General features: G+C 34.8%; 2 protein-coding genes across 3 annotated transcripts; both read left to right on the top strand.

Moving 5' to 3' along the window:
* Nucleotides 1-2,691: 2,691 nt before the first annotated feature.
* Nucleotides 2,692-5,863, top strand: LOC121247703 (protein IQ-DOMAIN 14-like). Its single transcript, XM_041146113.1, has 3 exons — nucleotides 2,692-4,237; nucleotides 4,901-5,107; nucleotides 5,198-5,863. Exons 1-3 carry the CDS (start codon nucleotides 3,830-3,832, stop codon nucleotides 5,798-5,800), a joined length of 1,218 nt encoding a protein of 405 aa, XP_041002047.1. The 5' UTR covers nucleotides 2,692-3,829; the 3' UTR covers nucleotides 5,801-5,863.
* A 1,690-nt stretch (nucleotides 5,864-7,553) lies between these two features.
* On the top strand, nucleotides 7,554-10,819 carry LOC121247702. Of its 2 annotated transcripts, XM_041146112.1 has the most exons (4): nucleotides 7,556-7,796; nucleotides 8,022-9,938; nucleotides 9,978-10,084; nucleotides 10,464-10,819. In XM_041146112.1, the coding sequence occupies exons 1-4, from the start codon at nucleotides 7,709-7,711 to the stop codon at nucleotides 10,551-10,553; spliced, it is 2,202 nt and encodes a 733-aa protein (XP_041002046.1). In that variant the 5' UTR covers nucleotides 7,556-7,708; the 3' UTR covers nucleotides 10,554-10,819. The 2 variants fall into 2 exon arrangements, with proteins under 2 accessions (XP_041002045.1, XP_041002046.1); XM_041146111.1 differs by having other exon boundaries at nucleotides 7,554-7,796; nucleotides 8,022-10,084.
* Nucleotides 10,820-10,859: the final 40 nt, after the last annotated feature.

The raw sequence follows: 10,859 nt of genomic DNA, 5'->3' as shown, positions 1-10,859 counted from the left end.
GGACCATTGGCTAGTCCAATATATAGGCTTTTTCTCACATCTAGCTAAAGTTTGGACTTGCATTGGCATTTGACTAGTCCATTGCCAATGCTTTAAGTAAAAAAAAAAAAAAAAAAAAATTTGCCAAGCGGTCAAAAAGAGTGGTCAAGTTGGGGCTGCATACTAGTATTTTCCTATTCATAATGTTGAAGACTGTATATGCATGCCTGAGAGCACTAGCATTAGACTCATCAAATGAGTCTAATTTTAAAAATTTGATGATTTTAGCTTTAAAATCCTGGCATTGGATTCACCATATGCTCAAATGTCAAACTTTTAGCTACAATACATTTCCCTTTATCTTCAAATTTGAAGACTCACTATTCACACTCTATAACCATTATTTTATTTACTTAAATTATTGTTTTCTAATTTTGAGCCACAATATATTTAAGTTGGAAAATAATAATTTAAGTATCAAATTAAATTATTAATTAACATATAGTTAGTGTAATTGTAAAATATGAAAAAAATAAATTAAAAATATTATTATTAACAAAATAATATTATATTATTATTTTGATGAATCCAATAACTAATCTAATGTGGAATTATGGATAGAAAGATTTTAGATTTATAAAAAATATATATTTTTCATTAAATTTTAAAGATAAAAATAATAAATCCAATATTAATGCTATGAAAGCCGGCAATTAAAATATTACTTACTAGAGCTGCTGTCTTTCTTTCTGAGATATTCAACGTGTCTTCGCAGCCAAAAATTGGCACTGATCCAACTTCTTGAGCCGATTGAGAGTGTCAGTCATTTCATTTTTTAAATATTTTATCTCATTTTATTATTATAATTTTTTTAAATTTTTACATAAAATATAATAAATAATTTAATATTTTTAAATTTTAAAATAAAAATAATATTAAAAAATAATATTTTATTTAATTTTTAACGTTCATCTAAAACTATTTTACGTCACTGTCCCAATAGCTTCCTAATCTTTCCATGCTGAAGTCGTAAAATAATAAATTCAACCTGCCATGAGAGAGAAGGAAACAAAACCGAAATAGCAAATTAAGGAAAATGATGCTTTGTCATGTCATTTTACTCCCTCAAAGTTATTAATGGGTTATTTTTTTAATAATTAAAAAAATGACAATTAGTGAAATGATGTATTTGTTTTAAATGTTTAAAAATTATTTAAAAAAAAGAAAAAAAAATGAAATTGCACTTGTAATAAATTTGAGGGAGCAAAATCACAGAACCGAGTATCAACACCCGCAAATTAATATAAGGACGACACCTACGAGGCACTCCAACTAACCAAGTTGTGGCCGAAATGTTTTATTTTTTCAATATTTTTCTTTTTTCAATTCTCAAACTTTTTGAAAAATTTATGAGAATGCAAAAATAAAAATTAAGAAATTCGGAAAAATAATTATCAATTGTGTTTATCGGATTGGGGTTTAGCCAATCCAATCTTCGTTTTCGACCAATCTCCTCCACTTTTCACAAAGAACTAGTCCTAATCGATTAATTCCAAGCTATTGGAAAATTTAAAAAATATTAAGTTGTAATTATAGTTTCAAAAATTCAAACTTTATTACATAAATATCTAATTATACGTGTAATGATTTTTAAAAAAGAAATTGTGTTTAACGATGAGATGATAAAATTTAAAAGACCAAACTTGGAAAATATTGATCATTAACACATTAATTAGAGATCATGTTATAAAATTGCTTTATAAAAAGGAAGAATCATTACTTTTGTCTTTTTCATTGCCCTGTACGTCACTAAATTTCTGTCATCTCCATTGTTAAGACACAGTGGCAAAATCTTCGTTCAAAAACGATAAAGATCAATGATTTTCAAATCTACTAATTAATACATTCCCCACTTACCATGTGTAACGTCGTCTTCATTATATTGATAGGGTAAGGAGAAACTTGGGTGATTTCAGGCATTAACAAAGATCGATAACCCTACTTAATATAAGTTTGGGGTGTGTGGTAAGATGAGAATTTTATAAATAGTAATAAGATAATTTGTGAATAGTAATAAAATAGTTTGTGAATAGTAATGAAATAATTTATTTAATGTTTTATAGAGTTTTGAAAAATAAGAGAAAAAAATTTAATAAAAAATATTATAAAGTTAAAATATTATTAGAATATAATTTTTAATATAATTTTTGTTTAGAGGTTTAAAAAAATTGAATTGTTTTTTATTTTTTGTTTGAAAGTTTAAAAAAATTATAATGATTAGTTTGAAAAAATTGTAAATATTAGTTTGAAAATATTTGTGATTGAGTGATGTTTGAGAAGGAGATACGATAAAATAAGATAAGATAAAAATTTTAAGTTGTAAACTTTTTCCAAACATTACAATTTTTCTAAATTTTTAAACAAAAAATAAAAAAACAATTCAATATTTTCAAATTTCTAAATAAAAATAATATTATAAAATTATATTTTAATAAAATTTTAACTTTATAATATTTATTATTCAATTTTTTTCTTCTCATTTCTTAAAAAACAAAAAAATTCAATTCAAACTAACACATTACTATTCATAAAATATCTTATTATTATTTAAAACATTCTCATCTCATTGACTCGCCAAAGGGCCGAACCAACCCAAAAAAGAAAGCAAAGTCTCGGCGTTTTTTTGGGCTCATTACTTGGGACAAAGAGAAGCTAACGAAATAGCGCTTTTTATGGCTGTAACTGTAAGCTTTAATGGCTGTTCAGTGCACTCGTACGAGAGAGAGAGAGATATGAGAGACAATTATGGCTTTAAACTGTCATTGAGTCGTAGAAGATAGCAAAATGTCGGCGAGAGATACTAATGAGTCAATAGGTGCTTGAAAGTGAAGCATAAAAAGTGCGGGATTGTCAGTGCGTATCTCTCATTCGGAGCGTTGCTCCGGAGGATTAAGACAGAATAAAGTGACAAATTCTCCTCGAGAGAGAATTGAGGAAGAGGAAGAAAGGGAGATGTTTGTGCGTGTGTAATTTTCTTTTTTTTGGAATAGTCGAGTTTTGGCGCTGAAGGAGGTGGAGTCTGAATTCGGCGCTGTTTTTGAATTTTGGAAGGTGGCCGGGTGAGTTATCCTCTCTTCCAATTATTACTTTCTTTCCAAAAAGGTTTCAATGCCTTCTGTCTGTAATTCTTATTTGTTTACGTGGGTTAGATTCTGAAGCTCTATATTTTAACGGGTTTCAGCCCTTATATCTTTCTGTGATATCTTCTTTGTCTCTTGTAATGCAGTTCTTCACGAGGTGCTGTCAGAATTTCTTTTCAAAATATATATATAAAGAAAAAAACCAATCTTCATCCAAGTTTTATAGGTTTGGATTCTCTTTGTTTTGTTAATCTTATTCTCCACACCCTGCCCGCATCACTTCTCTGCCTCGAACCTTAAGGTTCCAAAGAACTTACGGATGGTTTCTTCTCTGTTTCTCTTGTTTGAGTAGAGATTGTTTCTTCCCAGCAGACACCGCTTGAGTTTTGGTCATTGTTTTCGAAACATTTTTATTCCTTCCCACTCTCGCGTTTTTATTACTCGGACACTGTTCTCTTCTGTTTGTTGTTGTAGTGCTTCTTTGTTTCTCTGGAATTTGCTTGGTCTTTGTTCTTCTCTCTGATTTCAGTTCAAATTTTTGAGAGGGAAAAGATGAGAAGGCCTGAGGGTATGTTTCGTTGTTAGGGTGTATTTGCCTTGATAAACTCCACCCGGGTTTTGACTTCGTACCTAACATTTTATTTCTCCAAGGCTTTTTGGTTGTTTATTTTTCTTTGTCTAGTTTGTGACTTGCAAGAGAAAGAAACAGTATGGGGAAGATTACAAGATGGTTGAAGGGTTTGCTGGGGATGAAGGAGAATAATGTGGAGAATTCAGGTCCATTGGCCGGAGACAGCAGAGAGAAGAAAAAGTGGAGCTTTGGCAAGTCTCGAGATTCTAGCGCAGTTGCTCAGTCTCCATCGAGCACTTCGAGTAAAATGCCAGTCACCGATGCTACTTGTTTCAGATACTACATCACTGAGTCAGAGAAGGAGCAGAACAAGCACGCAATAGCGCTGGCTGCCGCTACAGCATTCGCGGCTGATGCTGCTGTGGCTGCTGCCCAGGCGGCTGCGGCAGTTGTCAGGCTGACAAGCCAGGGCAGGGGAACTTTGTTTGCAGGAGGGAGGGAGAGGTGGGCTGCTGTGAAGATTCAAACTGTTTTTAGGGGTTGTTTGGTGAGTAGGTTTTCAATTTTTTCTATATCATTTTTCATATTTGGACCAACATATTGGCCTAATCAAATCTACAAATTCTCTTCTTTCGCTTTGTTTATTTGGACTTTTGACATTGTGATGTGATGAAATATTTCTAGACATGTCTGTTGCAGTATCACACAGTGTTACTGGAACAACTGTTTTGAGTACTTTTTTCTTAGTTCTTACTTTTGTGTCTCATCTGAAAAGTTGGAAAACTAACTTCAAAATGCCAATGGAACAGTCCAATTGTCCGTGGCTTTGTGGGTCAATAAGATGGTACGTTTGTTGTTCTCGTTGTTGTTGACTTGGCTAATCACTCTGCTTCTCCTTAAACCTTTTTCTTACACTGTACTCTATGTTGAACATCTGATTTTGAAATTTGAAAGTTTGTTTCTCCGACATGGGTCTTCCTGTTTCTTGTGCTCTCTCTTCTGTACTAAGCATTGCTTCTTTGCGTTTTCCACGATGTCCTTCTTGGGTTACTACCAAAGTCCCATGCTTTTTAGGTGCCTTTTCCCTCATCCACATATATTAAGATAAACATGAAACTATAACGTCCATGAAATTTATGCAGAGATTGCCCTTTATTTTTGGTACATAAGTTTTGTAATCTTCTACTGAAATTTTTTTTATCACTGTCAGGCCCGAAAAGCACTACGAGCACTAAAGGGACTGGTTAAGTTACAGGCTGTTGTTAGAGGCTATCTTGTTCGAAAACGGGCTACTGCAACCCTGCATAGCATGCAAGCTCTCATAAGAGCTCAAGCAGTAGTTCGATCTCAGCGTGCCCGTCGTTTTCTCAATAAAGATAACAGATTTCATCCTGAAATTCGACACCGAAAATCTATTGTAAGACCAAACTCCTCACAAATGGTAATATTATCTACATGGTTTCGGAAGTTAATTTAGTCTCTAATCTGATGCGCGTCTGTTTTTCAGGAAAGGTTTGATGAAGCAAGAAGTGACTATTGCAGCAAAATGTTATCAGCATCTTATGAAGCTTCAGTGCTAAATACATTCGATGAAACCCCAAAAATCGTGGAAATTGACACATACAAACCCAGATCAAGATCTCGGAGAGTCCACACGGTGTTGTCCGAGTGTGGCGAAGATCTGCCTTATCAGACAATCTCATCACCTCTTCCATGTCCAATTCCTGCTCGTAACTTTCAAGATTTTGAATGGTACTTCAGTGGGGAAGAATGCAGGTGCTCTACTGCCCAGAGCACTCCTCGGTGTGGTAATTCCATCTGGTCTAATGCCCCGGAAACACCGGCCAAGAGCGTCTGTGGAGACAGCTTCTTCAGACCTTACGCAAACTTCCCTAACTACATGTCCAGTACGCAGTCATTCAAGGCCAAATTGAGGTCTCAAAGTGCACCAAAGCAAAGACCTGAGCCCCTGCCAAAGAAGAGGTTTTCACTGAATCAAATCATGGCAGCAAGACATAGCACTAGCAGTGTTAGAATGAAGTTGTCTCCTTCCCAGGTTGAGGAGGAAGATTTTTATGATGAATTGGGTAGAGCGAAAAAAGTCCTGTAAATTTCTCCTATAACATGTTCTTACTGAATTATGCCTCGTGAAAATGAAAAAACGCTCTCTGTTTCTCTTTTTGCGGCACAACTCGGGTAGATGTTGTTTGTCTTCTTCCCTTTAATGCCATTAGCTTCCCACCTATTCAAGTCCCCACCAAGTTTCCTTTGTAGGTTCCACCGATCAAGTTACTAAGGCCCCTCGTATTAGTTTATTCCAATACCAATTAAAATTATGCAAATCTAGGGTAAGGATTGGTTCCTGTCCTAGAGATTTTGCAGTTTGGAGCTTTGAACTTTGAAACAGAAAAGAAGGTAAAGCAGATTGTGTGGATTTGATGCAAGGGTTCTGCTACACAGCCTTCTACACTACGTATCACACATTTTAATATTTTTAGAGCCTTTTTACTCATCATTCATACACTATACACTATACTTGATTTTTTATTTTTATTTTTGCTAAACTAAAATAATTCTTCTATTAATTATCTATACACCACGTATTTGGTAAGGAGAAAAAAATGCGTGGTGTGTAATGTAGGAATAATGAGTATAATTTTTTTTTAAAAATTTTAGTTCCACTAAACTAATTGAGTTATTCTATTAATCATCCCAATACTACATACTTATTAAGGAAAAACAATAAAAAAATTAAAAAAGAATAATGTTACATACAGTCGTGAAATATACAATCACTGCTCAATCATTTTAAAAAAAAGTGAAATTTACTGTTAAAAAATTAATATTTTTTTAAGTAGATATTATATTTATTTATTTATTTAAGAAGATTGCATGACATTCACGAACATATTCCAATCAGATTGGAAACTGAAGTTGAAAAAGTAACTTAAAAAAGCCCAGCTCTGACCATCTCGGAAAGTAATCCACAGTCCAACAAAGCTAATCTGAAATCTTATCCCATGTGAGGAGTTCGTTCAACTTCAACTAGCAAGCCTTCCAAGTTATACTTGTTCTATAATTCTTTTGGAACTATCTCTAACATCAGTATCACTCGATAATTACTCGACACTTATGCCATGCAACGATTAATTAAAACATAACAATTCACTCCTTAAAACTAATTATTGTTATAAGTCACCTCTTGGATTAGATTGGGAATTTGTAGAGAAATTAATAAAGAGACTTACAATTAGATTTATTCTATAGGTATAGATAATGTTATATTAAAATTATTGTATTTCTTATATCGGTTTGGATGATAGATATACATTTTAAATACATGACAAGATCAAATTTGTAAGAGATTTAATTTTTTTAAAATTTATCTTGTAAATCAAATAATGATATGTCGACTATATGGAGAGTATCTACAATTTCTAAAATTCATCTCTCTTCGTGGATCCGTAGATTAATACTATATAAAAAAATAAAGAAATATAAGATTGTTTTAAAGAGTAGCACTACAATCATTGTTGGGAGCTACTGTTAGTTATAAGATTTTTTTTTTTTTTGCTTTTTCATTCATGTATTTTTTAACATTTTTAAATATTTAAAAAAATAAAAAGATCAAAATATTATTAAAAAATACTTACTTAATTACTGAGTAAAAAAAAAAAAATTTACAGCGGTAGAAATGAGCTATATAAGAGTAGTATTTTTCCTTTTTAAAAGAATAAACATGAGAATGAAACATTATAACTTTGTCATATATAGCGGCGTAGCGCACAATTAATGCTTTTTATAACGTTAAGAGCAGCGGGCTTCTCCAACGGATAGTAACATTTTTCAAAATTTGAATTTTGTTTCAATAGTCGCAAGCGATATTATACATGCGGTTCCCAACGGTCACATCTCCACTCTCCTTTCTTCGTGACACCGTGCCATTTTTTCTACCTCCGAAAAATTGCCTTTGTTATTCTTCGATTGAGTTCGTGAAATTTTCTTGGGTGATACAAGAATGGTCAAAGAAATGGATGCTCATGATAAGGCTCTATCATCGTCGATGCCTACTAAAGCCTCTAGATTTCCGAGAGTCTCAGCTTCTGGTAACCCTATCTCTTCTCTATTTTATAGAATTCGAATTCAAGAATCATAAGAAATTCAAAGAAACAGAATATGTAGTGTGGTAACTGGTTGGGTTAAAGTTAAATTTTTGAAATCACAAACTGGTTTTATATGTGTAATTTTCCAAGTAAATACATGCATTAGAGACACAGATTCGTTGAACTGTTTTAAACTTGAACCAAGAAATTGTTTCTTTTTAATTTCAGATGAGAACGATCAACCCCATCAAGAAATGGGTTCTAACATTCAGAACAGTGAGAAATTTTCCCCAAAGCATAACATGTCTCAAACCATCTCTGCCGCTGCCAAGGTCGCTGTCCCAAGAAAGAAAATCTTTGCCGAAAGGAACGAGGCCCCAGAACCGTTTTTCTCCAATACCCATGTCCCAAAGACTCCGGTTTTTGAATCAAAACTTAATTTTGTGAATCCCGGAACCGATATTTCTGATGTATCATCACCAGAGGGTTTTGCAACCGACGACAATGAACCGAATATTCATGTTGCTAATGGTTCTTTGAGGCCCTATGACCCATTAACGAATTTTCTTTCTCCAAGGCCTAAGTTTCTCCGGTACATGCCGCATAGGCGCCGTGAGATTTTTCTTCGCCGAGAAAAAGAAATCAGAGAAGGAATAGACGGGCTGTATATTAATACAACTGGTTCTTTTGAATTCGAGAAAGGTAGTGATGAAGAGGATGATTCGATTCGGGGCTCTTTGGCTTCATCAGACGAAGGTTCCGTACAGAAAGAAGATGAAGAAATTGAGGACAGTGATGAGGACGTTGAGGACAGTGACGAGGAAATTGAGGAGGTAGAGGAGGAGAAAGGTCGGGGTTTGAAAAGGGTGTTGGAATCTCTGTTTTGCTTTGTTCTTCTCGTTCTTTCTACCTTATATGTATCTTCAGTTTCTATAGCTCCTTCAACAAGTTTGCAATCTTTGGAGGATCTTAAAGGTGGGTACTATAACATTCAGAACCATACGTCGGAAGCTTTCTTGGCTATGAGACTTGAGAGTGGAACTAACATTTGGGATCAAGTACAAGAAATACAAATGGGTTTGGATCGAGGACGCCGCAGAGCTAATGAGGAGAGGATTGAGGAAGAAAAAATGGTGGAAGATTTGAAAACAGGAAGAGTAAAAATTTCTGAGGTGCTAAATGATGTGGTATATGGAAATGGTGGAGAAAGTGAAGCTTTAGAGGTGGTTGAGGATGAAAAGAAGGGAGCAGTTGATGAGTTGCGTGAATTGACGGAGCCACAATCTGTAGATGTTGACGAAGGTTGTGAACATGAAACAGTGAAGATAGGGGGTTTTTCTGGCCGGAATTCTGAGTTGCAAAATGGTGAAACAATACAAAATCTTGAAGCTTTTCAGGATTGTCAGGCACCATACACGTTTGATGTGAAGGATCACCAAATTATAGAATCTGATATTACTAATATTCTTATAGAAGAAAATGATATTTTGACGGAGCCAGCCGAAGAAGTTCACAATGAGCCGGAAGAAGATGAAGAAGTAAATTTGGACGGAATGGGCAAGGATAAAGACCTCGAAATTCTCAATCTTGGAGCAGAAGGAAATTTGGAGGAGGCCCTGCTGAAGCACTTTGGAACCGAATTGTTGTTACTGAGAGCTGTTATTGGGATCTCAGTATTTTCTATGATTTTGGCCTCCTTGGTCTTGGGTTTTCACTTTAAGCATAAGAAAACTTCAGGAAAGAATTCTTCCCTAATTGCAAAGCGTTGCTCTGAATCTCTGAGAGTAGAGCAGGAGAAAACTGTTGGAAAATATTCATCTCTGATCCGAAAGCCTTCTTCTGAATCTTTGAGAATAGGCCAGATCAAAACTATCAAAAAGGGTCTTGTAAAGCCTTTTGTCGAATCTGTAGCAGCAGAGAAGCATTGCTCAGTGCTTCCCAATGGGGAAGGGGTGCACACGGAATGTGCTGACTCTTTTGTGATTCATTCATCTTTTCATCCAATGGAGGAATCTTCCAAGGATGATTATGAAAGCCGAGCACCAACAATTGAGCTGCTTGGTGAGTTTGTGGTTGGAGAGATAAGCAGCTCTCTGAGGAGCTGTGATACGAAAAATAGGAGGATAGGCAGTGAAGAGGGCAATTATTCCGTTTCCACAGAGAAGAAGTCAGGAAGCAAGGTCCATTCAGTTTCTCTACAGTCCCAGCCAACTTTCCCAGAGTTCTCTTCCATGGATTCTCATTCATGTGCAAGATATACTACCGAGAAGAAAGTTGTGAAAAGAGAGGAGGTAATTGGTCTTTGGTTTAGATAGTGCTTGCATTTATTTTATGAAATGCATGTTAGCAATACAACACATCGAAATGCATGTTTAACATAACTATATAGAGTTTCTTGCATACATTTGTGCATTCATATATCAAAACAACACCACAATGTATCACATCCACATGATCCAAGTGAGATCGCCCCCGGGCCCCTCCTATATTCTGCTCAACCGATTGTTTAGTGAATTTAAGCTGCTGTGGATTTTACCATGTTTTATTAAAACAAACATGCTATATCACATTTATGTTCAAGGTTGACTTGTAATTTGCTTTGGTGAACTGAAGTTCTCATTATGATAAAGTCGCAAAACATAATTTTTTGTTGTTTTTGGGTCACAATAGGGGGGCAAAGATGGAGAAGCTAAGGTAATTACAACTACTCCAGTGAGGCGATCAAGCAGAATCCGAAATCGGTCACTCACATCTCCATGAATGACTCGCCTTTTTTTATTTAGATGATGTGCCCTGGCACTGGCAGCAGTTGGAACAGCATCCTCTGTTGTTTCAAGTTTCAACCTCCTTGCACTGGAGACTTTCAGGGAGTTGGCTTAACATCTTTGGTTGTAGAATTGAGCAGTTGCTAATCCTAGGAACCGCGATTCTTTGTATTTGGGTTACAATTGTAAGAAAATGAACATGTGACTACATTCATGCATCTCTGAGGCAGACTAATCTGTCATATATATGTTTCTTATGCCTCTCTTTTCCTCCATCTCTTATCCATAGGCTTATAATATT

Source organism: Juglans microcarpa x Juglans regia, chromosome 1S (genome assembly GCF_004785595.1).
Source record: "Juglans microcarpa x Juglans regia isolate MS1-56 chromosome 1S, Jm3101_v1.0, whole genome shotgun sequence".
NCBI classification, from domain to species: domain Eukaryota; kingdom Viridiplantae; phylum Streptophyta; class Magnoliopsida; order Fagales; family Juglandaceae; genus Juglans; species Juglans microcarpa x Juglans regia.
The sequence above is the reverse complement of the archived record's forward strand: the minus strand, read 5'-3'. Positions and strand labels throughout refer to the sequence as shown.